Source organism: Mirounga leonina, unplaced genomic scaffold, assembly GCF_011800145.1.
Source record: "Mirounga leonina isolate KUSES-001 unplaced genomic scaffold, KU_Mleo_1.0 Mir_169, whole genome shotgun sequence".
Taxonomy (NCBI): Eukaryota; Metazoa; Chordata; class Mammalia; order Carnivora; family Phocidae; genus Mirounga; species Mirounga leonina.
The window spans coordinates 20,933,081-20,960,270 of NW_023270431.1; the positions used below are offsets into that span (position 1 = coordinate 20,933,081).

At 39.3% G+C, this 27,190-nt stretch overlaps 1 protein-coding gene across 2 annotated transcripts; it reads left to right on the forward strand.

Annotated features, from left to right (window-relative positions):
- On the forward strand, positions 1 to 27,190 carry LNP1 (leukemia NUP98 fusion partner 1). 2 transcript variants are annotated; one of them, XM_035015236.1, is made up of 5 exons: positions 3 to 333; positions 3,458 to 3,696; positions 19,663 to 19,857; positions 22,181 to 22,411; positions 26,686 to 27,190. In XM_035015236.1, exons 3-5 carry the CDS (start codon positions 19,696 to 19,698, stop codon positions 26,833 to 26,835), a joined length of 543 nt encoding a protein of 180 aa, XP_034871127.1. In that variant the 5' UTR covers positions 3 to 333; positions 3,458 to 3,696; positions 19,663 to 19,695; the 3' UTR covers positions 26,836 to 27,190. The 2 variants fall into 2 exon arrangements, with proteins under 2 accessions (XP_034871129.1, XP_034871127.1); XM_035015238.1 differs by lacking the exon at positions 3,458 to 3,696 and having other exon boundaries at positions 1 to 333.

Genomic DNA, 27,190 nt, shown 5'->3' on the forward strand with positions numbered 1-27,190 from the left:
GGTAGCTAGTGTCGTTCCCTCCGCCGTCAGAGGGCCCTCTTATTTGGGGAAGTGGAGGAGGGACGCTTATACAGCGTATCTATGCTGCGCAGGCGAACGGCGGAGGCTCTGCAGTGGTCCTAGGAACGGGCGGGAGCGGTGGAAGAGTTGTGAATGTTATTGGTTGGCAGGAGTGGTGGGCGGGGCGTAGCCTGAGTAGCCCGGTTTATTGGTGGAATTTGGGCTCCGTTTTCCTATTACCGCCACGTAGGTGCTTCTTAGACCTTTGGGGACGGTAGTTTGGTTATCCGTTTGGACGTCCGGGAAACCAACGGATTAGAAGGACTGTTAAAGGTGTGTGAAGGAAGAACTCAAAGCTAGAGCTAGCCTGTTGTATCACCAACTCTCTTATTTCTACCGTGGCCGGATTTTAGTTTGAAGGAATTTGAGATTACTGGGGGCAACAGCAGATAGCAGAAATCAGACTGGGTGGAAACGGGCAAATCTAAATTGGCTTCCGCCAAAACGGCTTGAACGGAGTCCCTGCGGTTCACCGTCTGCACCAGTTACGAAAGCGATGACGTCTGTGTGTTGTTAATGAAGTTCTTTAACTGAGTGGGTAGAAATGGAAGACCCAGAGTTCCCACCTGCTTGCAGCTTTCCTATACGTATCCGTGCCTTGTGCTGGATTTCTCCTGACATCCCAGCCCACGTCGCGATCCCTGGAGCACCCGCGCCCTCCGCAGTGCTCTGATCCGCCTACTGCCTTGGAGTTTTGCACTAGCTGTCTCAGCCTTCTTGCTTCATTCCCAAACCGAAATTTCAATTCATAGCTTTCATATATTGAATAGCTTTGTCAATTCCTTTCCCCATGCTCTGCACCAGACATTTTAAAATACAAGAGTGTCCTTTGCAAGGAATTGCTGGAATTCATAGTATTTTCAGTAAGAAAAGACAAGTATTAATAGAGAATGAATCCAGAACTGTGGCTCCCATTTCAAGTATACTGGTCTGCAGCCCCTTATATTAAAAATTTACAAAGGGTCATTTTGCTTTTGGGCACAAAGAATTTTCAACATCACAGTAGAGCTACATAAAGATTGAAAGATAATTTATTAAGTGGCACAAAAATAGACGGATTAAATTAGAATGGACTAATTCAAAGATTTCAGGATCGTTGCTTTTCTCCTGCTTCATGTGGGTTCCTATTAGTAAATTGCTTTCAGGTAATAGGGTTCCTCAGCAAAAGACTAAAAAGATGAGCTAAAAATAATAGCAATAGAATTGAGTTGATCAAATAGTTATTGTTGCAGGCAATCATCTTTTCTTCCTTCCTGATTCCCCCCAGAGGAAAGTCTTCTGGCCCTTAATCCAATTTCTCCCCTGCCATTTCAGAACAGAGTTAGGATTTTTCTTTACTGAAATATCCATTTTTCTGCAGCCTCGGGGGATTGTAGAATGCCAGTAATTACTATTGGTAGGAACTAAGTCCTTTGAAGTTTTTTTTTTAACTTAATTACTGGAATAGGTAACATTGTTATGGTTGCAATCCAAAAGTTATGAAGGAGTTACTGTGAAAAGTCACCCAGTTCCCCTCTTCAAAGGTGATCAGTGTTAGAATTTCTTGAAACACTTTGTTTAATTAATATTTGTCTAAAAGCCTGCTTTTATTGGTTTTATTTTTAAGATCGGCATCAGTAAATGAATTTGTTCTTGTTACTTTTGTTATTTGTTGAACAGACCATTTTCATTCTCTAGCCTATTCATCTCTTTTCTCCCATTTTGTCCATCATTTCCTAATTGATTATAGTGTAGAACTGAGTAAGAATGTCATTAGTTGTATGACTTTATTGACCTGATGCATAAATTTCTGAGCTCTGAAATAGTGAAAACATACCTCTCACATCTATATGTGAAAGATTTAATTAGATAACATTTAATTTCTTTTTAGTATATTGTTTGTTACAAAATAGCAGACATTCACTGCTTAGTTTTCTGTTTTTCTGAATTTTAAAGGAGAGAAGTAAAATTGTCTCTAAGAAAACTGAAATTTTGTATATGTGAACATAGAGATTTTCTTTTTCCTGCTAGATTAATGGAACTCAATAGATTTCTTCACCTCTTCTCTGGTCTATCTGGTCAGTTGAAATGAGGTAGAACAGCTAATGGACTGGGATGCGGGAGACCTGAGTTCTTTTTTTTTTTTTTTTTAAGATTTTATTTATTTATTTGACAGAGACAGTGAGAGAGGGAACACAAGCAGGGGGAGTGGGAGAGGGAGAAGGAGGCTTCCTGCTGAGCAGGGAGCCCAATGCGATGCGGGGCTCGATCCCAGGACCCTGGGATCATGACCTGAGCTGAAGGCGATGCTTAACTACTGAGCCACCCAGGCGCCTGAGACCTGAGTTGTTATTCTAGATTCTAATACTAAGGAGCTATGTGTGTGACTGTGGGCACCAATGTGACCAGTGGATTAGATGATTTCTAAGTCTCCTCCTAGCTTTAAAATTGTATGATTATATCCCCTCAATTGTTATTGCTACATGAAAGGCTTTCTTATTGGTAGAGTTGGTAGATAGCTGCTTGATTGGTGTTCAAGCCTTCCAGTGAATCCACAGACATATTAAGCACATACATACACATTTGGATTCTCTCTCAACTTTTCCTTAGGTTTCCATTCTCTATTTTTTTCACTGCAAAATGACTGGAAAGAATTGTTTATGCTTGTTATCTCTATTTATTTATCATCCATTTCACCCAAAATCTCTTATAATCTGGTTTCTATGCTTTTACTGAAGCACATGATACCATTGGTTATTCCCTTCTTGAAACGTTGTTTTCCCTGGCTTTCAGGAGACTAAATTCTTCTGGTTCTACTCTCTGACCAATTTCTAGATAAATGCTGTCCAATAGAACTTTCTGTGATGTTGGAAGTGTTTTATATCTGTGACATCCAATATGATTTGTATCTATTGATGTCTAATAGCCACATATGGCTACTGAGCACTTGGAGATATAGCTAGTGTGACTCAATTTTTCATTTTCATTTAAATAGACATAGCCCTTTTTACCTTGTTTTATAGAATTATACTTGTCCTGCCTCATCTGTTATACTGTAAGCATCCCAAATCAGAAGCTATGTCTGATACTTATCTTTTTATCTTTTATGGTGCCTAACATAGTGTCTCCAATAAAACTATATGTCAGAGCAAAGGACTATGTTTTTTCTTTTTGCATTGGACCTATACAACAGTATAATTTTTTTCCTCACAACTCCCACATTGCCACAATTATTTGTTCTCGTGTGCCACCCATACTCAGTTCTGAGTCCTTGAGGGGTGAGAATCATGTTCTAGTTGTCTTTGTGCTCCTGCATCTATTACATGGCTGGGCACACAATAATTATTTATCCGTGCGACATAATACCTGAAATGTGGTCAGTGCTGAATAAAGAGTTGATGAAGTGTTTGTTGAACAGTTCCCTGACTGCTGCTTCATTTCCATTACTGTTGCCAACATGAATGATCTGGAGCCTCCATTGCTGTCCAACCACTGGTATCAGCTAAGAAACCAACTCAATTGCTGCCACTGCTGCCATCACCAGGAATAGTCTGCTTCCATTACCACCATCATCCTGTCTACTGGTTTCCAGTCCCAAGCATGCTGTCGTCAGTTACCATCTGCACTGCTGTAGCTGCTTCCATTGGGATCTGATTGGTTTGTCCTTCATACCCCACTTATGATCTATAGAAGTCTGAGTTTCCTCTGAGCCCTCGTGCTGTTAATTTTTCCCCAGTTTTTCTCCTGATGGTTTCTGCCTTATTCAACTTCCATCAAAGCATCAGTTGAGTGGGTGATACTTCTTTGTTTCTCAGGGGGAATGTCGCTTGATGATTCAATCAAGTGGCTGTTCTTTTTGCTGTCAGAAGGAGCCTCTGCATTTATCTTCAGGGAACAATCTACAGTCACCCTAGCTCCCTCTCCTTAGCTGTGACTGATGGCGCATACATGTATTTTATGCACTCATTTGTCACCTTTCCACCCACTCACCGATTTGTAAGATCTATCTCATCAATCCTCGTCAACTTAGTTCATCACCACCCACGAGAATTTGTGTCATTTGCAAATGTAGAAATGTTGCCTTGCTTATACTTCTAAAGATATTACATATAGATTACGTGAATTGTGCCCTGCACAAGGATGCTAGAGCAAGTGGGGGCTGAGGTCTGGCCTGCACTTTTTTCCTCACAGTCTGGTATCCAGCTGTGTCTGCCTGGAGAAAAGTGCTCCATTTTCTGAATAGCATGAAGATACTGGTCCATCACTAAGTGATGGGCCTGCAGTGGAGTATCCACCAATAAAGGGTACCATTGTCAAATTCATTTCTATTAGACTAGTAGCCTTGGTTATGCAGACTTGATCTTAGCATTGATCTAGCACTGAACCTGAAGTCCTCTCGGCTCTTCTTCCCTATCTTTACCTTTTGTTGTTTTTCCAAACCAGTGAAAACTAGCCTCAAATCCAACAATGAGGAGGAGACTTCATTTTGTTAAATTATGAAAATATGTAAAACCATAAAAAAATAGTTTCTGTGCCTAGGTTCTGGTTATCTATTGCTGCTTAACAAACTATCCCAAGTGGCAGTGGCTTAAAACAACAATTTTATTACATCTTAAAGTTTTGTTGCTCAGGAATTTGGGCAAGGCTTGATTGACTCTTCTCTTGGTGTCAAGAGTTTATTCTTCTGGCAGATGGACTAGTCTGGAGGGCTCAAGACAGCTTCACTCAGTGTCTCACACCTTGGTGCAAATGGCTCGAAGACTGGAGTGATTTTAGACTATGTGGGGGGGGGGGGGCACCTTCTTGTGGCCTTTCCAGCATGGCATGTGGCAGCTAAGGGTTCTTACAGAGAATGTCCCAGGAGCCCTAGGCAGAAGCTGCATAACTTTCTAAAACATCACTCTGCCACCTTCTGTGGACCAGGCATGTTACTAAGGCCAGCACAGATTCATGGGGAGGTGAATTAGACTCCAACTCTCAATGGGAGAAGTAGCAAAAAAGTTGCAATTCTTTTAAATCTACCACCATCTTCCACTAAGATTTAACCAATGTTACAATCTTGCCATATTTGCCTGTGACATAGAAAAACATTTTTATTATAGAACCTTGATAAAGATCACCTGGAAGTCTAAATAAATGATCATACCTCATAGTGAAATGTTAGTACTTTTCTCTTTGAAGTCAAGAACCAGTTGGGGATTCCAGGTTCTATTACATGGTACTGAAAATATTAGCCAAAATAATAAGACAAGAAAAGGAAATAAAAGGAGATTGGAAAGAAAGAAGTAACTTTTCATTATTTATAGACAATATGGTTGTCTCCATAGAAAATCAAAAAAAAGTATAATTTACTAGAATTAATAATTTAGCAATGTTGCTGGATAAAAGATTAATGCTGTTCTCAAATTGGTCCCTTATGTTTTCCAAACTATTGGCTATTTTGTTGTTCTCCTGTTCTCAGGTCTGGCAGTTGCCTTGTTGCTTTCTTTTCCTCCTTCATGGACAACTATCCCAGGTCTTAGCTGTTGGTGGTTTGACCCCACACTGTCCACTTGGGAGTGGAGTACATCTTGTCACCAGTATTTGCTGTAGGGTTGGCCATGGATATTTTCCTTTCCAATTGCTCTATTGGTTTTTATGTGGGGATTCAGAGAGGTTGAAAAGCTATGCTGTCTTCATTATTATTTTCCCAGAATACCTCTAGCTCAATAGCATTTTGATCTTGTATCTACTCATTTAGAGAAGTTTCTTTTTCTTGTTACTAGGCATTTTTCTTTTTACCTTTATTATGACATAATTATGGTTTCACAGGAAGTTGCACATGGAGGTCCCATGTACCTTTTATGCCACTTTTTCCAATATTAACAACTTGCATAACTATAGGACAATATTAAAACCAGAAAATTGACATTGATACAATCCAAAAAATTTATTCAGATTTCACCAGCTATACACACACTCCTTGTATGTATGAGTTACAGTTCTGGGCAGTTTTAACACATTTCATGTAACTACCACTGCAATCAAAATATAGAACTGTTCCATCAGCACAAGGCTCCCTCATGCTGAACTTTTATAGCCAAAACCCCCCTGCTCCAAATCCTTAACCCTTGGCAATCACTAATCTGTTCTTCTTCTCTGTGACTGTGTTATTTCAAGTATGCTATATAAAAAAATTATATAGTATGTATTCTCTCGAGACTGAACTTTTTCACTCAGCATAATTCTCTTAAGGGCAATCTAAATTGTTGTGTATATCAAATCTGTACATTCATGTGTCAGTTTTTGCATGAACATAGGTTTTAATTTCTCTAGGGTAAATACCCAAGAGTGCAATTGCTGGATCATATAGTAGTTGCATTTTTAGTTTTAAAACAAACTGGTAAACTATTTTCCAAAGTGACTGTACCATTTTTAAGTCCCATCAGCACCATAAGAAGGATTTAACTTCTCTGCTTCTTCTCCAGCATTTGGTATTGACACTATTTTTTAAAGTTTTATCCATTCTGATAGGTACTTATAGTGATATCTGATTTTGGTTTTTTGGTTTTTTTTTAAAGATTTTATTTATTTATTTGAGACAGAGAGAATGAGAGAGAGAGAGCACATGAGAGGGGGGAGGGTCAGAGGGAGAAGCAAGCTCCTTGCTGAGCAGGGAGCCCGATGTGGGACTCGATCCAGGGACTCCAGGATCATGACCTGAGCCGAAGGCAGTCGCTTAACCAACTGAGCCACCCAGGCGCCCCTCTGATTTTGGTTTTAATTTTCATTGACCTGAGGGGTAATGATGTTGACATCTTTTGATGTGCTTATTTGCTATCTATCTTTTTCAATGAAATGTCTTTAATGTCTTTTGCTCATTTCCTAATTGGATTGTTTGTTCTTTTAATGTCAAATTTTGGAAGCTATTTATATATTCTAGAAACTAGTTGGATATGTTTGCAAATGCAAATATTTTCTCCCAGTCTTCAGCTTGTCTTTTCATTTTCTTAACAGGGTCATTTACAGAGCAAAAGATTTGAAAATGATGAGATCTAGTTAATTAGTTTTTCCTTTTATGCATTATACATCTAGTGTGAAATCTAAGAACTCTTTGCTTTGTTTCCTTTTTAAAAAAATTTTTAAGATTTTATTTTTAAGTAATCTCTACACCCAGTATGGGGCTTGAACTCACAATCCTGTGATCAAGAGTCACAGTCTCCACCAACTGAGCCAGCCGGGCACCCCTCTTTGCCTAGTTCTTGATCTCAAACATTTTCTTCATTTTTTCCCTAAAAGCTTTATAGCTTCACAATTTATGTTTAAGTCTGTGATCCACTGTGAGTTAATTTTTTTGTGTAGGGTGGGAGACATAGGTCAAGATTCATGTTTAACTTTTTTTTAAAAAACAGGGTGAATGCAGGTGCACACACCCCTCTGGATGGCTGCTAGAAGATTCATTTTTAAAACTGTGAATGTCCAATTGTTCCAGCACCATTTGTTGAATAGGTTTTTCCTTAGTCCATTGAATTGTTTTTGCACTTTTTCAACATTTAGTTCAGATATATATATCTGTATCTGTTCCTGGATTCTCTATTCTGGTCCAATGGTCTATGTGTATCTCTATCAACACCACACTGTCTCTATTATTGTAGCTATACTGTAAGCCTTAACATTCAATAGCATGGTTCTCCCACTTTACTCTTCATTTTCAGAATTGTTTTTGACTGTTTCGTGTCCTTTAGAATTTCTATAAACTTTAGAATAAGTTTGTATGTCTACAAACACCTGGATAGGAATTTGTATTAAACCTAGAGGTCAGTAGGGGGAGAATTGACATCTTTACTCTATGGAATCTTTTAATTCATGAGTAAGCCTTTCCATTTCTTTAGTCTTCTTTGATTTCTTTCATCAGGTTTTTGTCATTTTCAGAATACAGATTCTGTACATGTTTTCTTAGATTTCACTTTCTTTGGGGGGGCAATTATAAATGATATTGTGATTTTAATTTTGATTTCCACATGTTCATTTTTAGTATGTAGAAATGCAATTAATTTTTCTTTGTATTGAGCCCGTATCTTGGGACATTGCTGAAACTCACTTAGAGGTTCTCAGAGTGTTTTTGTAAATCCCTTGGGGTTTTATATAGAGATAATCATTATCTGCAAATACAGACAATCTTATTTCTTTCTTTAAAATTTGTATGCCTTCCCTCACCCCCCTCTAATTTTCTTCCCTTATTGCACTGGCTAGAACTTCTAGCACTGTGTTGAATCAAGGTGGTGAGAGTGGGCATTCTTGCCTTTTTCCTGATCTCAGGGGGAAAACTTTCAGCCTTTCACCATTAAGCATGTCATACAGGAGTCATTTTAAAATAACATCTTTTCATGATTACAAAAGTGATACATGATCACTTACAGAATATAGAAAAAAAGCATAAAGAACAAAACAAAATTATCTGAAATCCCATGATTCGTAGTTGACATTTGAGATCATACTAATAAACTGTATCTATTAGGGTTCTCCAGAGAAACAAAACCAGAAGGGGGTGTGTGTGTGTGTTTGTGTGTATGTAGGTGTGTGTCATGTAGTGAGAGAGAGGGGGAGATTTATTTTAAGCAATTGGCTCACATGATTATGGAGGCTGATAAGTCCAAAATCTGCAGGGTGGGCCAGCAGGCTGGAGACCCAGGGGAAGCAATATTACACTTGGAAGTCCAAAGGCAGTCTATTGTTAGAATTCCCTCTTGCTTGGGGTAGGTCAATCTTATTTTCTATTCAGGCTATTTGGTTAAATGAGGCCCACCCACATTATGGAGTACAATCTGCTTTACTCAAAATCCACTAATTGAAATATAAATCTCATCCAGAGATCTTGTCATTTGTGATAACATGAATGGACCTAGAGGGTATTATGCTAAGTGAAATAAGTCAGACTGAGAAAGACAAATACCACATGATTTCACTTATATGTGGAATCTACCAACTAAATGAATAAACAAACAAAAAGCAGACTCAGACCTATAAGAAAAGAGACCAGACTGATGGTTGCCAAAGGGATGGGCAAAATTGATGATGGGGAGTGGGAGATACAGGCTTCCAGTTATGGAATGAACAAGTCATGGGAATAAGAGGTATAATATAGGGAATATAGTCAATGGTATTGTAATAGCATTGTATGGTGACAGATGGTAGCTACACTTGTGGTGAGCATTGCATAACATATAGAGACGTTAAATCACTATGTTGTATGCCAGAAACTAATGTACCATTGTGAGTCAACTATACTCAAATTAAAAAAAAATTTTAAATTTTATTTGCCATAAATAAATAAATAACCATTTATACTTTTAAAAAATGTAAATCTTTTTTTATTATATTAGTCACCATACAGTATATCATAGTTTTTGATGTAATGTTCCATGATTCATTGTTTGCATATAAAAATGTAAATCTCATCCAAAAACACTCTCATGGAAATTCAGAATAGTGTTTGACCAAATAGCTAGGCACCATAGCCCAGTCAATTTGACAAATAAAATTAACTATCACAATTTATTATATTTTGATTTTGTCACCAAATATTTTATTTTGAGAAGTTCCCTGTGTCATTAAATCCCTTGGTTTTCTATGATTGCATAGAATACTGTTGTATGAATATGCCATAATTTATTAGCATGGTCTCCAATTGTGCCTTTAAGATGTTTCCACATTTTTGCTATTTTATTTTATTAAAAGATTTTATTTATTTATTTATTTGGGAGAGAGTGTGTGCATGTGGGGGGAGGAGCAGAGAGAGAGGGAGAGGGAGAAGCCGACTCCAGACTCCATGCTGAGCATAGAGCCTGATGGGGGACTTAATACCACAGCCCCGAGATCATGACCTGAGCTGAAATCAAGAGTGGGACACCTAGAGGCGCCTGGGTGGCTCAGTTGGTTAAGCGGCTGCCTTCGGCCCAGGTCATGATTCCAGGGTCCTGGATCGAGCCCCACGTCGGGCTCCCTGCTCCGCGGGGAGCCTGCTTCTCCCTCTCCCTCTACCTGCCACTCACCCTGCTTGTACTCTCTCTCTCTAATAAAAAATAAAAAATCTTAAAAAAAAAAAAAGAGTGGGACACCTAACTGAGCCACCCAGGCACCCCACATTTTTGCTATTTTTAACAATGTTATGATGAACAAATAACCCTGCATACCTCTGATTATATACTTATAATACTAAGAAGAGAAATTTCTGGGTCAAAGAACGTGAATATTTAAAACAAATCTTCTTAATTCATCTTGCTGTATTTCTTTCCAGAAAGACCATATTCATACTAAGAGTATATGGCATTTGATCCTCAGAAAAGATTGTTCTGGAGCTTTGTTAAAGTTTTTATTTATAATATCCTGAAGATTACCCATTGTTTATTTTTTTTAAAGATTTATTTGTTTGAGAGAGAGAGGGGAGGGGAAAGGGGTTGAGGGAGAGGGAGAGAAAGCATCTCAAGCAGACTCCCTGCTGAGTGCAGAGCTGGACCTGGGGTGGGGCACGTGGGGCACGGGGTGGTTATCTCACAACCCTGAGATCATGAGCTGAGCTGAAATCAAGAGTCTGACGCTCAACCAACTAAGCCACCCAGGCATCCCTACTCATTGTTTATTGACTCAAACTTTAACCTTTCCAATTTCTTTTTCTAAATGTCACAAATATTTTGTCACAGTTTCCTTTAAATGTTTGGTGATCCACTCTGTTATTCTACATTGCAAAATTTTGCCCCTCTTAGAAGTGAGACTCATGGGATTCTTTAATTCCCTCAGTTCTTTTCTGGGGCACTTCTATGGGGAGGCTTGTAGACTCAGACTAAAAAAAAAGTGCTGAGACATTACCCTTAGATTCTCTGAAATTGTAGTTAATAGCTGGGAAGAAGCCTTTTCTGAAATCTAACACACTAATGAGCTAAACTGGCAAAGTTTTTTTTACAGAGCAGTAAGTTTTAACAAATAGCGTGTTCAGTCTGTTTTGGAATAATAGCTGCCCAGGGATCAACAAGACCTTGAGAGGCCATGCAATTAATAGCACTACTGGAGGCAAAGCTGCACAGATTCCATCTCTGGTAGATGAGAATCAATACTGTGCTTCGAGGTCTCTTGTGGAAGAGATGATATATTGTCTTACAAAAACCTATTCCAACATCTAACAACTTTGACTATTGTAAAGCCTCCATTAGCCCAAATCCTGCAGAACTTGTTGATGCTTACTGCCAAAGTAACTAGATATTTATATAACCAATATTCTTGTAGGCAGACCTCTGAAAACACACGTTTTTACCCCCTCAGATATTTTTTACATCAACATAGTATATTTAAAAAATAGTTTTCATAATATAAGCTGCATAACTTTTTAGAATAAGAAATGATGATGAAGTACCCTCAAGTAATACATACTTTCAGATACTTGGTTAATCACCAAGCAACAGAATGGCAAACTTTACAGTGTAACTTGGTAACAATCATGGAAATGGATGACTGGGTTTTAGCATATTACCTGTAAAAGAACATTCTGACAATCAGGACATTAAATGTAACAGTACACAGTTTCAAGTATTCAAGCACTGCTTTCTGGCAGGTAAAAACTGTGTAAAAACCACTGATGTATTTTGACTCTATATAAATATTTAAAGATGTAGCAGTTTAGTTCTCCTGTACATAGCATTTCTTTTCTGAAATGAGAGTGGCTCAGGCAAGCTCGAAAATAGTGTGGGGAATAATTCTTCCCTTTAACTGGCAAGAAAAATTAATGAACTAAAAAAAATAAATTATTGTGGAAATAGGGGCTATGGAGAATGAACTAAGTAAAAGGAATGCATTGAAACAAATAAAGGGAGTTAATTAAATGAAAGAGAGAATGAAATAAAGAGAAAATCATTTCCACCCCCCCACCCCCCCATGATCACAGTCTTCTGAAGCAGCAAATGTGAACTAGGACATTGAAAAGCCACTTCATTGGTACACAGCCCAAGGATTATTTTCACTGATTACCTGGGCACCCATGATGTCTGACTGCTTTATGAGAACACGCGCACCACAAGCTTCCTACCATCTAAGAGAAGGTAATTTCTTTCACATTGAGCATGGTAAGAAAATGCACACACAAGCTCTCTAGAAAACTACAGCTGTCTCAGCCACTTGACACTTTGGAGTACACAGCATGGGCTTGGCAAGGCAGAGCATTAGAGCAGGGTCAAAAGGGCAGCTCCCTTTGGTCCCGCGCCCTGCAGCATCTCCTCAGGGCAGGTGTCCAAACACCTGCCAGGGAGAGCTGCGGCCAGGCTCCCGGGGGTGGGGGTGGGGGGCTTATGGCCTCCTCTTGTGCGAGGGCTCCCAAAACAGGCTGGAAGAGAGTTTTCCTCCAGTTGCCAAGAGCTGGTACCTGCAGCTGCTGCTTTGCTGCTCCAGGTTTGCTGTAAGAACCTTAGTCCAGGCAAAGCAGGGAGCCATCTTTCCCATACATTGAAGGAAATGGGCTTAACTAGGAGAAAAATGGAGGTGGATTGATTTTATATACTGTAGACCAAATTCTTTTTCTTTTGGGGGTACCTTTATATCTTGTTGTTTTGGGAGAATTTTTGGCCAAAGATATGAAGAGTTCCCTTTCCTTCCTGTATTGGGGGTCCCAAAGACCAGCCCTAGGTTCAGTGACTCACAGGACTCACGGGGCTCAGCATGTAGTTATACTCATAGCTAAGATTTATTGTATTGAAAGGACACAAATTAAAATCAGCAAAGTGAAAACTGTCTCAAGCTTCCAAGAGTCCTTTCCCAATGGAGCCACATAAAACATCCTTAACTCGTCCAGTGATGAGAAATGTTATTTACCAGGGAAATTCACTGGGGACTCAGAGCCCAAGGCTTTTATTGGAAGCTGGTCATGCAGGCACACACTGCCTAGCCTGTACAAAAAATTCTGGACTTCCAGAAAAAAATGCAGTTGTTCAGCATAAACCATTGGTTGTATAAGCAGTTTAGGCCACTCATCAGTTAGGGTAAGTTTTATATTACTGTAGGAACTGTTTACCAGTCAAGTTCCCAGATGCCAGCTAAGGGTCAAGCAAGAAAGCTTTTCTCAGGCTATGTCATCTCAGGCTGCTATGTTAACTCCTTTCTACAAAGTCCACCCCATTTGGCCAAGGCTTTTTTAGACAAAATTATTGTCAGTAGGACCCCCTGTGGCAGGGTGAAAACGTCTTGCCAGGACTGCCTCCCTTATGCCCTCTAGGGTCTTGGATTTAGCCAATTAAAACAAATTCCGTCAACATGAAAGGTCAATCTTAGAAAACCTGGTGGCTTTCTTCCGAAGTTTTTGCATTAACCTTTTTACCTGGCCTGAACCATCCATTCAAGCACAGTGGGACTCTGGCTAGTAAGTTGAAGCTGACGTGCATGCCTTTCAGGACTGAAGCAAGCCATGAAAGTCAAGGTACACATTCAAGAAGCATAATCCCAGAGAGTACCCTTGGAAACAAAAAGCTTGCAAATGGCAGGTCACCCAATGAAAACGTACATTAGTTAGGCATTAGAGGTTAACAGGGCCCCCAGTGTGCCTTCCCACTGTGGGTCCTTCTGCCCTAGGGTTCTCTGTCCAGTTGAGCCCTTAGTTTTAGAGGGACTTCCAGAAGACTGTTTCAGCAATTTTGCTTGTCTTTGGCATCAGTTCATTTGCCTCATGAATGTGGACAACATCTAGAGTTCTTCATAGGAACATGGGAACTGGGCCTACCATTGCTGTCCCACGGTCAGTGCTGTCAGGTGTGATCATAGGCTCAGTAGTTGGTTCGAATTCAAGACCTCACAGCATCCTGGGAAGCCAACATTGGCATTCAGGAGCAGTTCTGAAAAACAGAGCAGTTATGAGAAACAGAGATCATTAACGCATCTTTCCCTGCATCTCCCAGGTGCTGAGCTTCTGTTTTTTGTTTTTTTCTATGTTATTACAAAATCAGTGTGTCTCATTTAATGATCATTACTTTACATTTTTTCCCCAATCATTTTTTATTCTCATCTTCCATCAAAAGGGGTTGGGTGCAAAGAGGGTGTCGAGAATTTAGCTAAGTTACTGCATGGTATTGCTGCCTTGACCTCATTTTGTTTGGCTAAACAATGCCCTGAAACTGACACTAGTCCCCTCACCTAAGCACATGCCCTAGATAGCAGTCCGCAGAGTCACAAGCACATGTAAGTTCCTGCTATCACTTCCCCAACAGCTCTTGTGATCAACCATCTCCCCTGCCCCCACTGCATTCTCCCCATGCGGCTCCTTAGATAAGACTCCACTGTGGCTTATCAAACCCTGCCCTTTTGGTTTCAATTGACCAATCTAACCTTAGCCCTGGGAACCCCAAAGCACTCCACCTGCAGACTCTAATAAAAACGTGCCCCAGCGTCTGCCTCTCTCTGCACTCTGCCTTGACCTCCCCACGTGGCCCCTCAAGGTGTGCCAGGCACTTCCTCCAGGACTTGTAAGTAATAAACTTCTCTATTTTAGTTCTTCTTGTATCTGTTGTTGAGCCACAGTTCACTATCTGACATCCTGTGCTCCACTTAATCAGTGATGATTTAAGAAATTTGTAACAGAGGGACAGAAGAATTTACATAGAAAAACACTGTTACTGTAACTTAACCAGAAAGACACAGCATGATCAGGAACTGGTTAGGACAAAATCCTGAATTTTCAAAAGTTTTCAGAACATGTTTACATAACCCCCCATCCTTTTCACCCTGATCATTTATTCAGTAGGAAGCCTGAAAAAGAACACTCTGTCTTTGGGAATAGCTATATTTAATAATCAAACTGCCTAACTTAGGAGAAAGATGAGTAAAGCTGAATCAGGCTATCAGTCTATTATTGCAAATTTCAAATAATGTTGAAAGTCAGACATAAGTCAATAGCAGTGAGACATTCCTGAGCAGGAGTTGAGAGTCCCCTCTGTTGGGAGTGGGTGGAGAGGTCCTACTCTCCATGCTGTGCTCTCTTCCATCTTACAGCTTGCAACAGGAATCACAGGTTAGGTTCCTTGTGATCATTCATCTCAAATGCAGTTAGTCCCTCATTAGAAATATACAGCCACCTGCAGCTTGGTTTCAGATGGTCTCATCAGAGAATGAGCCCTTTTCTGTGGGCGTCCGCAGGTGAGCCATGTGGTCCAGCCAGCATCCATGATGTTTTTATAGCTTATGGCCCCACGGAAGGGTGTCTTAAGTCTGTAGTAGTCCCAGCGTCTCAGTTCTGTTCATTGAGTCTATGTCTGTTGTCCAAGATTGAAATAGTCTGTTACAGATGTTATTAGGTTTCAGCCTACCATCAGATCCAGGCAATTAGGTTCTCTGAATTCAGGATTCCAAAAAAGCCAGTGACTTTTCTTCTTTGGCAGCAGCAAAGATGAAAGACTACAGGGTCAGACAGTGGAGTTCCAAGTTCTTCTAAGCCCTTCTCATCTTGTCAGTCTTAGAATCCAAATTGACCTGCTCAAATATATGCACAATTAGTCTAGAAAATCATCAGCCTCTAAGAGTCAGACATCTGATTTTACAGAAACTTATTACCAAACTAAAAACTGCTTTTTAAAACTCAAAAAGATTATTTCTCCTTTTATGTTGTCTGCCTTTTCTCATAGGCTCCAACAGGCAAAAATCATGGGAACAATAATCAGTTATGAAGATTTCAATACTCAGATGTTCAAAGATTTTAAATTTTAATCCATCCAAGGAAGAAGTCCTGTTCTACTAACACCTTTTATTGGGCAGCTTTCCCAGATTGGAATAATCCCTTTAGCATTTATGAAATTACAGACATATGATACTTTACACTGTTTTTTAAAATCATATACTCAGAAGCAATAGCTACAAAATAAAAAGCCATTTTAGAAAGTCTCTCCCTCTCTCTCTCACTTTTTTTTTTTTTTTTTGCAAGTTTACTCAAACCTTAGCAGTAAATTCAACACTTCCAGGATTAAAATTAGCACTATTGAGAGATCCCAGCTGGAATGCAGCAGGCTGCTGCACCAATCGGTAGAGTGTTTTTTCCCCCCTTCTTTTTTTCTGATTTGTCTAAAGTTTGTGCCAGCCTTGGAATTGACTTAATCTTATTTCCTCCCACTTGGAGGAGTGAGCAATACAAACATACAACATTTTGGCTCACCTGAAATGTTTTTTGGGAGTGTTTGGACCCTTTCTCTTCCCACCTGAGGGGGAGAACAAAACCTAAAGACATCACCCAGACTGTACTTTTTAATTCCTTCACCTTAGCTACCACGGCCAAAAGTGACCAATGGATCCAATTCTTCCAGGGTTGGACCTAGCATTTTCAAATTCCATAGGTAACCTTCACCTTCCAAAACAGACATCATCTCAGCTGCTGTTTCATACCACAGATGACTAGGTAGCCATGGGATGTGAAGGTTCATAATTATATCCCCTTCATACTTCCTTTCTCCAAGCCCTGTTTTAGCTATATTTCAATGAGTCAGGGTTGTTGTTAATAAATCCCACTTCCGACACCAACTGTCACCCCCAGTTTAAGGATTTGCTAAAAGAATCCACATCATATAGTTATAGTTATGGATAAGATTTATTACACTGAAAGGATACAGAGCAAAATCCAAAAAGGGGAAAGGCATATTGGGTAAAGTCTGAAGAAAGCCAGGCACAAGCTTCCAAAAGGTTCCTTTTGTTATTTTTTCTTTGCCCATTGAAGTCTTATAGGATGTGCTTAATTCTTCCAGTAATGAGTTTTGGCAACATGTGTGAAATGTTGTCTGCATGCTCATTAGAGACTTAGTGCCTCCGGTTTTTACTGGGTGCTGTTTATGTGGTACCTTGCTATGGACTGGATGTTGTGATTCTACAAAATTCATATGTTGAAGCCTAATCCCCAATATGATGGTTTGGAGGTAGAAACTTTGGGTGGTAAAGAGATGAGAGGGTGGAGCCTTCATGAATGGGATTAGTGCCTGTGATGGTTAATTTTTACATGTCAGTTTTATGGAGTGCCCAGATTAAACACTATTTCTGGATGTGTCTTCTAGATGAAATTAGCATTTGAAATTATGGACTCAATAAAGTAGATTGTCTTCCCCAGTGTGGCAGGCCTCATCCAATCAGTTGAGGGTCTAAATAGAACAAAAGACAGAAGGAGGAATTTGCTCTTTTTTTCTCCTCACTTCATAAGCTGGAATATCTCATCTCAACTTTTTCTGCCCTTGGACTGGGATTTACACCATTGGCTCCCCTGGTTATCAGGCCTTTACACTTGGACTAAATTACACCACTGGCTTTTCTGGGTCTCTAGCTTGCAGATGGCAGATTGTGAAGTTTATCAGTCTCTATAATTACATGAGCCAATTCCTCATAATAAATATCCATATTTATATATACACATTTTCCAGTATTTAAATTGCTTCTGTCTATAAGGCCTTAAAAGAAGGGTTCAGAATTTCAAGAGATAGGTGTCACTCAAAGAGGTTTTATTTTTTTAATTTTTAAATTTTTTTAAAGATTTTATTTATTTATTTGATAGAGAGAGACAGAGAGAGAGGGAACACAGGAAGGGGGAGTGGAAGAGGGAGAAGCAGGATCCCCACTGAGCAGAGAGTCCGATGCGGGGCTCAATCCCAGGACCCTGGGATCATGACCTGAGCTGAAGGCAGACGCTTAATGACTGAGCCACCCAGGCGCCCCTCAAAGAAGTTTTAAAATAAAGTCGTATTTCTTTTCTTCAAAATACTTCTAAGCAATAATTAGGTATGACCTGTTCTGGTTTTTCCATCCCCTGATCATAGATTTATTTATTTTTGTTTCTGAAATTGGAAGAAAAGACATTTCTGTTTTAAGAGGAATAGAAAAGAAGAGGTTTATCTGTAGTTAAGTTTTGTGGACATACCTGGTCCTGCTTCCCCAAGAGAGGTTACCTTTCTTTCTTTAATAACAGAGACAATCAATAGTGGTGGCATATGGTTATAGTTATAACTTTTCCTTTCTCATCTGGGTCATTGAGAAGCAGGCTTTCTGCATTCTGTAATAAAAGTATTACAAAGTAACAAGCCTGCATCTCTCACTATTTAAAACAAGAAATAAAAATGTTGCAAGCTATTTTATGCTTTGGTTACTTTTCCTTAGTAACTTAGAAATTGTGGTGCCATGCTCTAGGAACACTGGTCACAATTATTAAGCCTGTCTTTTTGTAGCTCAAGGAAGAGTTTTCATATAGAAAACAGTCAGGAATAACTCTAAGAATGCAAGCTTTATCAAAGGTTTCTTGGAATACTGGTGGAATGGTGGAAGAGTCTGGACTTCATTATTCTACTCCTTGCTTCAGACTTGGCTGTGCTGCTTAGTAGTAATTTCACCTCAGGCAAGTGATGATCTTTTGAATCTCAATGTCCTTATCTATAAAATGTGAGACAAATCTCCCAGTCACAGTGTTGTTATAATGAAAATAGCATACGTAAAATATTTGACTTCATAGCTGGCACAAAGGAGGGGCTTAATAAATTTATTAGTCCTGTTATCTCAAAAAAAAAGGCCTACTAAAAAACAAGGACTATCATGTTCACAGAAGTTCTATTTATAACACCTCACCTGGAAACAGAGCAAATGATAGTCCCAAATGACCACCAGTAGTAGACTGAATTTATCTTATTTATTTATTTATTTATTTTAAGATTTCATTTATTTTCCAACAGAGAGAGAGACAGCGAGAGAGGGATTTTTTTAAATGTGGGATATTCATACAGTGTACTACTATAAAGCATGAACTACCATTAGCACAAAAATATGGATAAATCTTACCAACATAATGTTGAATGACACAAAATAATACATTCTGTATAATTCCATTGAAAGAAAGTTCAAAAACAGGCAAAATTAATCTGTAGCGATAGTGGATGGGAGGATGGATTGGAAGAAGGAAAAAGGGAGCCAGCTGGGGTGCTGAAAATGTTTTATGGTGTGGTTATGTGCGGGTACATGTATGTAAAAATTCATCAAACTATACACTTAAGGTTTGTACAATATACATGTATGATTTATACAGATATAAATAATACATCAATAACAAAACCTGTTCCCTTAAACCCAGGAGCTGGATTTTTGTATCAGTATCAATTTTATTTATTAGGAGTGTATCTGGCAGTAGATATAGCATGCCAATAGCTGGCCATCTTGCAGGCTGTAGTCAGTCTGTCCTTGTAAGTGGCCCCATTTCAGAGCTAGCCTGGAGCTGACAGGCATATTATAAGGGTCATGCTCCATCCTCATTGACAGCTGGAATTGCCATCTCATGTATCAGCAGCAGAGCACAGGGAAAACCAGGCAGTGGACTGTGCTTCCCACCCTTAGGCTTGGAGACACAAGCCCCAGCAATGGAAGGATTAAAAAGCCTCAATTTTAAAAAGACAGGGGGAGGGGAGGGAATGTGGGCTGCACAATTTATAAATAGACACTCCCCGAGGCTGCCTGATGATGACATGGTTGTTTAGTAAATCTTTCTCCCTTAAGGATCCCATTATCGGAGAGCATTTGAAAATACCAGTTTCATTTTGTCTTTTGGGGGAGATCCTGGGTTTCATCAGGTCAGCCCTGTTGGATGATATTTCTCTCTCTCAAATTTAGGGACAGGCCTTCGAGAATTTGAATCACCTACGCATGGAGCACAAAGATGATGATGATGATGATGATGATGTGTCTTTCGCCAAATGGATGAGCAGCTTCTGGGGTCACAGCTGGACAGAAGAGAATGAGAGAGGACTCCGGGACCGCCACGGATCACAAGATGCCACTTACAGGAAAACCTCCCTGCTCTGCCCAGTGAGTTATGATCAGAGAACCAGGGGAGAGCTGGACTAGGGGAGGGGAATTTCTATTAGATAATTTTTGAAGAGGCCTTTGGTATAAAATCTTCTCTGGTTAAAAATCAGTACTTCTAAACCTTTTATACCCACAAAAGTCCCTTTTATTATTTTATCTTGTCCTCTAGGGGACCTGATTTTCGTTTATTAGGTGAAGATTTCTTCATTTTTAGTAGCCTAAGATATCTTTAACTACTATTCAGAGCTCCTGATAAACCTGAGACAATCCTCCTGAGGGTTAATATGATTCCAGCCAAAGGAAAGAAACTTGATGTTATAAATTAGTCTGTGTAGCATCAGGCATGGATCAATGTGTGATTTCCACTACTCTTTTTGAAATACTGAAAATAGCTCCGTGATTTGATGACCTCTAAAGAATTGGGGATTCCACATCATAAATCACTACCTTTGATAAATTTGATACACGTTTTCTTCTGGTTCCCCTTTGGTTTCCCAAGGGGAGAGGGAACCCAAATTTTTCTGCCCTCAGCACTACTTTTCCGTAGGGCAGCAGAGCACCCAGTGTCTAGGGAGCAAGATGAAAGCAGGAGAAAGCTCCTGATAGCAGAACGGGTGGGCCTGACCGGGTGAGGACTCAGTGGCAGGTGCAGGCAGTGGTTCTCTCCACTCAACTGCACGGCTAGAAGACTCTGCAGCAGAGACCTGCATCCTCTGCTTCACAGTTACACAGCAAGAATATAGCTTTTCTTTTTTGCAGGTCACTTAGGATTCTAGCTATAGAGAATACCTCCCCAACTTGCTTCTGTCAACCCCAGAATCATGTACGTTTTGGGGCAATGTTATTTTATTTCAGTTTTAGCCTCAGAGTTCCCAGATGCATAATGCCTATGAGGGATATTACGGTGGGTATGGCAATCTCTTTTACTCCCCATGACCAGCAAATTTGAGGAATAAGACCTCTTTAAGACACAAATATTTGAAAGTAGATTTCTTACCAAATGCATACTCAGGGACAAAGGGCAAGTTTCAACAGCTCTTTGAGCTTCAGGTTCCTTATGTAAAAAAGAAGAGAGGCTGGACAGGATGATCTCTGGGAACTCTTCTAGCTCTAACTGTCCATGATTCTGTTACAAATAAACACCTGTTTATCACACTCTCATTTTAATCTCTTATGTTCCACTTCAAGTGAGGTATTCACAATGTGTGAACCCGAAGTACAATTAGTTTCCAGTTTCCAGATAGCTAGAACCAAGAAGAAACAAAGAGAAAAACTGTGATTTGCTATTTATCTCAACGGCCCTTTAGTACTGTTGAAAATATGAAAACAAAATATGAAATAAAAACAAATGACTTACAAAATACAGTTTTGTTGAATAAATTTTAGCATCTATTAGACCTTTAAAACTGAGATAATCCACTAGGGAATCCAGTTTTAGGTTGCAATGTTGTTTGCCTGAAACTATTAGGACTAAGCAGAATTTGTTATATGGGGCATTTGTAAACAGCGTCCGTATATCTCTTCCTGCTCATACTAGCTTCAGACATTTGCCTGAATTAACCTGTTTAGATTCTCTAAGTCAACAGTGAATTCCAAAATTATCAGACTATATACAGAAAGTATGTGTTTATTTAAGGAGACAAAGCATGGAATAAAAATGAGCACCTGACCAAATAGGGTAGAGAGTGCAAGGGCAGAACACAGAGCAGGGGACCCAGGGTGACGTGGGCAGATCCTGGGAAATAGTCAGGGGTCTGAATGTCCAGTTCCAGTCACAGAACGCCATATATTTATGACAAGAGCTTGTGTTGGATAGTTAACTTTTCTAACTCTAAAATGTGCTCAGATTTTTCTTACTTTAGAGATCAGAGAACAATTAGGTTTTCATTTTGTGTGTGTGTGTTTTGCTTTGAGCTCAATCAATAACTTAAAAAGAAAAGCTTACTCTTAGCCTTGTCTCTTTTTCTCTCTCCCCACTGCTCCTATCTAAGGCTCTTCCCTCTCATAACCTATTAATAACCTATATCCGTCCATATTACATGCTTAGGAAGAGAAGAGCTTTCCCTTCCTTTCCCATTTGAATGTGGTTTCTGGTTTGTTTGTTTTTTAAAGATTTTATTTATTTATTTGACAGAGAGAGACACAGCGAGAGAGGGAACATAAGCAGGGGGAGTGGGAGAGGGAGAAGCAGGCTCCCTGCGGAGCAGGGAGCCCGATGCGGGGCTCGATCCCAAGACCCTGGGACCATGACCTGAGCCGAAGGCAGACGTGTAACAACTGAGCCGCCCAGGCGCCTGCAAAAATTTTTATTCTGTATTCCCAGTTTCCTGTGCTTCCCAGAATCACATCGTCTGTCAGCCATCCCAGAAGGCATTCTCATGAGGACCAAGGATTTCGATGCCATACCCACATGCTGGATTTCAGAAAATGCTCAGTGGGTGAGTCATTCAAGGAGCCACTGGAATCAAAAGGAAGCTCCCATTCCAAAATTCAAGCATTTTCAGAGTCCTTTGAACAGCAACTGTGCTTTAGAACCAAATGCTCTGTCTCTTTGGTATGTAACAGAGTTATTGAATATTTAACCACTTTAGAAAAGGAAACCCAAAGGGTTCGTTCTCCCCAAGTTTGAGGAGAACAAATCTAATTTCTTCATTTACAGCCTAATGATGAGGTCTTTGAAAAATGACAGTTTTAGATAGCCCAGATGTATATTTTTTTTTATTATTTTTACTGGAGACACCTGGTATAGGAAGAATTCCTGGAGGACCATAGGTGGAATGTTTTTGTTACCAAGGTCCTCTGGTTCTTTGAGACTCTTTTTGTCAATCTTATAAATAATTGTGACTTGTTCTTCTTTCACTCTTTAAAGAATGGAAAAACTACCCCAACTGTTCCTGTCCTTTCATATTTAATCCAGTAGCAAACAGTGTATGATGGTGGTGTGTTTCCCTGTACTTCTATTTTTTTTTTTTAAGATTTTATTTATTTATTTGAGAGAGAGAGAGTGAGCAAGAGAGAGCACAAGCCAGGGAGGCGCAAAGGGAGAGGGAGAAGCAGGCTTCCCGTTGAGCAGGGAGCCTGATGCAGGGATCCATCCCAGGACCCTGGGATCATGACCTGAGCTGAAGGCAGAACGCTTAACTGACTGAGCCACCCAGGCACCCTCGCCTATACTTCTAAAAAGTATGCAGAAGGAATTCTCTAAACACTAGTAAGATTCCAGGAGTAGGAGCTGTCCAGGCATTCCCAGTGACCTGTGGGAGTCTAAATAAAGCACAAAGGAGAGATAGACATGAAATGGGTGAAGAATAGAAACTCCATTGGTGATGCCAAACTTGATACCTAAAGTCATACACTAGAGGATCAATTAATTTGGGGATAGTTTTTGAACTCTGCAACATGTTCATTGAGTGGCCTTGAGCAAAGTAACTTTTTTTTTTTTTTTTTTTGGTTTTGGTTTTATTTTGCAAAACAGGAATACTGATATGTCTCTGCCATGTAGTAGGCAGAACAAATAAGTGACCAGGAGTGTTGCCACCTGGTTCTTGAGCTACGCTCTGTGAATGTAGAGAGGAAGATGTGTGGCTGCTTCCTACCTCTTTGTCCGTCTGAACAGTGCTTTCTGCTTAGCAGTGATGGCTGTTGGTGCTGTCATCATGCATCTTTGCCTCGTAGGTGACACCTCACTTTTATCAGAGAGAGACCCTGTGTATGATTCCCCTTCAGCAGGCTGCTCTCTCCACCTGATCATAAGAGGAATAGGGCACTGGGTGTTATACGCAACTGATGAATTGTTGAACACTACATCAAAAACTAGTGACGTACGATATGTTACCATATCTAAATCTTATTAAGAGTTCCTGTTTTGTCTTTTCTTTATATTGTTTTAAAAAAATGGTTTCAGACTTAAAACGGTATTGCAAGAGTAGTACAAAAAAATCCATTCTTCATTTAGATTCCCTCCAAAAGTTAATGTGTTATATTTACTCATGTCCTCTCTCGCTTCCAAGCCCCCAAACAAGGACAGGAGAACATTCTGTTACAGAGACACAGTATAATAATTAAACTCAGGAAATTAAAACTAATACAATACTTTTATATCTAATTTATTGATCTTGTTCATATTTTGCCAGTTGTCTCAAAAATATTCTCTATTGTGAAATTCCAGATCATGTGTTGCAACCAATTTTCACATCCCTCTGATTGATTTTATTCTGGAACAGTTCCTTAGTCTTTCCTTGTCTTTCATGACACTGACATCTGAAGAATACAGGCCAGCTATCTTTTAGAGTGATGCCTAGTTTAGGTTTATCTGATATTTCCTCATGACTAGATTTAGACTCTGAGCTTTCAGCAGGAATATAACAGGAGTGCCAGAATTCCTGTTTTAGAATTACATGTTTAAGTCATTAATTATATTAATTCAGGAGACATATCTGCCTTAAGTTTTTTCTAGAGCGAGTTACAGTATAAGTGTATTTTCAAAAACATTTTAATCTGAACTATTCTTTGGTGATTCTGATGTCCTCAGAAAAAAAGTATATATATAGCAACACATCTTATGTAACTGCTTACACGATACCATTCGCTAATATTATAAGCCCTAACAGTGTGTAAACATGAAATCAGTTCTCTTATTTAAAGAGATACTTATCACATTATCCCTAAAATATCACATGTTAGCTAATATTTCATTTCCCAAGCTCTTCCTTTTGAGTACCAAGGCAATTAAGACAACATTTTCAACTTTTTGACCCAAGAACTCTTTTCACAGTTCCATATAATACCTAGAAACCTGCTAGGAATTTACAAAATCATTTAATTTTTTTTCATATTACATATATAAACATATAGGATAAATACTTTTATTAAATATTTTATTTTGTATCAATTTTAAAGAGTATTTTATAAAGTTTATCCTTACGTAAAATTAAAAATTTAGAACATACATATAGTTTAAAACGTGTTCTTATTTAACAATTGACATACTTTTCTAAAGCAAACTACACTAAAAAGTGTAGTTTATCAGCAAATCTAAAACTGATTTATATTTTGGCTGGGGGCCAAATGTAGAGTAATGTGTAGATTAAAATTTTATGTCCTTCAGCATCAAAAAGATCAAGAAATTGGGGCACCTGGTGGCTCAGTCGTTAGGTGTCTGCCTTCAGCTTGGGTCATGATCCCAAGGTTGGGTTATGATCCCAAGGTCCTGCTCAGTGGGGGGGGCCTGCTTCTCCCTCTCCCACCGCCCCCACCCCCCGCTTGTGTTCCCTCTCTCTCTGTCAAATAAATAAATAAATAAATAAATAAATAAATAAATAAATAAATAAAAATCTTAAAAAAAAGAGATCAGGAAACTAATTTTGTGACCTGATCACAACCAACAATATTAAATTCTTTCATTTTGGTATTGAAAACCTCAATTGTCTTATTTTGATAATTTTTACATTTTGTTTCTAAATAATGATACAAGAAAAAAGATTTCAGCTCATTATTTACAAGCATTTCTCAGATAGTCTTTATTCTCAATAAGGGAAAAGCCATTGCTTTATTTTAAAAATAATCATCACTGTATTTTCTCTTTTTTATACTGCTCTTATAAGTACTGGAGATATTCATGACTGCTATATATGAACTTTGATCAGGCTGATGGATCTAATACAACTGCTAGGTCTAATGAAAATAATCTGGGGGCACATTTACAGAACTAGTACAATTTTTAAGTTTCTCTTAACCTATATCTCAACTTCATCATTTGTTTCGCTTTGTGACTTTGGCCACTGGACCAATATAGATAGAAATGAAATAATCTAGGTATAAAAACTATTTAGCATTGAAGAGTAGCTGACATCACCGCAGTAATCAGACACCCTCATAACTCAGCCTGCAGGGTTGAGTCATGATCTTGCTCATCTGATTGGTACTCATCACAGTGCATATTCACTTGATAGACCTTTGGGTGTTCCCCAGCGTTTCCAGTTCACGTGGAGGAGGGGGAGAGTCATGATGTTATTTATTTTTAAAAATAGAAGTATAGGTAGATGCCATCGCCACATTTATCAATGCCATTCTTTAGTCAGTAATTCCTTCGAAAGACGCTCCTTGACCATGGAAACGAAGAAGCCTTCCCCCTTCCCACCCCATACTTCCTTATCATGTCACCCTGTTTGCTCATTATCATTGCAATTATCACTATCTGTGATCTTCTTGTTTCTTTTTAGGCTTATTGATTGTCATGCTGTACCTAGGGGTAATATCGAAGAAGTAGGGTTTCTTTAGTTAGTGCTGTATCTCCTGATCTTAGAACAGTAGTATGTGTTCAATAAATCAGTGAATGTGGGTGGACTCCTGGGCAACCAGCTGGGGAATGTTAATGTGCCTGGATGTCATATCCTTAACACTTCATTCTCTACATAGTCCTCACATTAGAACTTAACACAAACCCTACTGTTAATGTAATTTAAAGAAGTAGACACTGGGAGGTTAGAATCATTCCGTGTATGATTCACCTGCCGTATTCCTTTTCGGAAAGCACCAGGAGACTGTTAATTATATTGTAATGTGAAACACATCCCTCTATAGCTCAGAGTTGTGTACAGGTTGAGTTTCCTCCATAGATCATCAGCTGACACCGAAGCCCCATTCCTTTTATTTATGACTGAAACCTTTAGCAACACCCTTGGGCTTCTGCTAATTTATTATGAGAAGCTAAGATGTGGAAGTCTACTAAATGACCAGGGCTTTGTTCATTTCCAAGAGTTAGGAGAAATGTGGCTCGTTGTCAGCTGTCAGCACATTTCTACCCTTTTTCTGAACTTTCTCTTTCAGGGACCTGAGAGCAGAAAGGAGAGAAGCAAAAGGGAATGCCTGAGGATGGAGATGAAATCTCGAAAGAAAGTGGAGGAAAGAAGGAACCCTAAGAAGGAAGAACATGGAGAAGCATACATGCCCCCCTTGCTTGAAAAAGATCCCAAATAGTATTTTGTTTCCACATCATGTCTCCGGATGCCACTGTGGTTTTCGGGCCCCAGTACGCCAGGCCAGGTGGTGGTAGCTGTGAAGGAGTGCCCGCAGAGGCTGAGTGACTGCAGGGGGCGGTCAGGGCCGCTGCTCCCCCACATGACTCATACCCGACTCTGACTGCTTCTGATGTCTTAGTTGAGAGTGTGATCTGCTCTGTTGTCCTTTTATGGGACTAAGGAGAATGAAAGGTATTTTAATAGAATAAGTTGTTCTTAAAAATGTAAAGAAAGGTATTTAAAGAGCCACCCACCCATCTTCGCTAACTCTTCTTCCGCATCAACCTTGCAAATAATTTTAAATAAAAGTCATT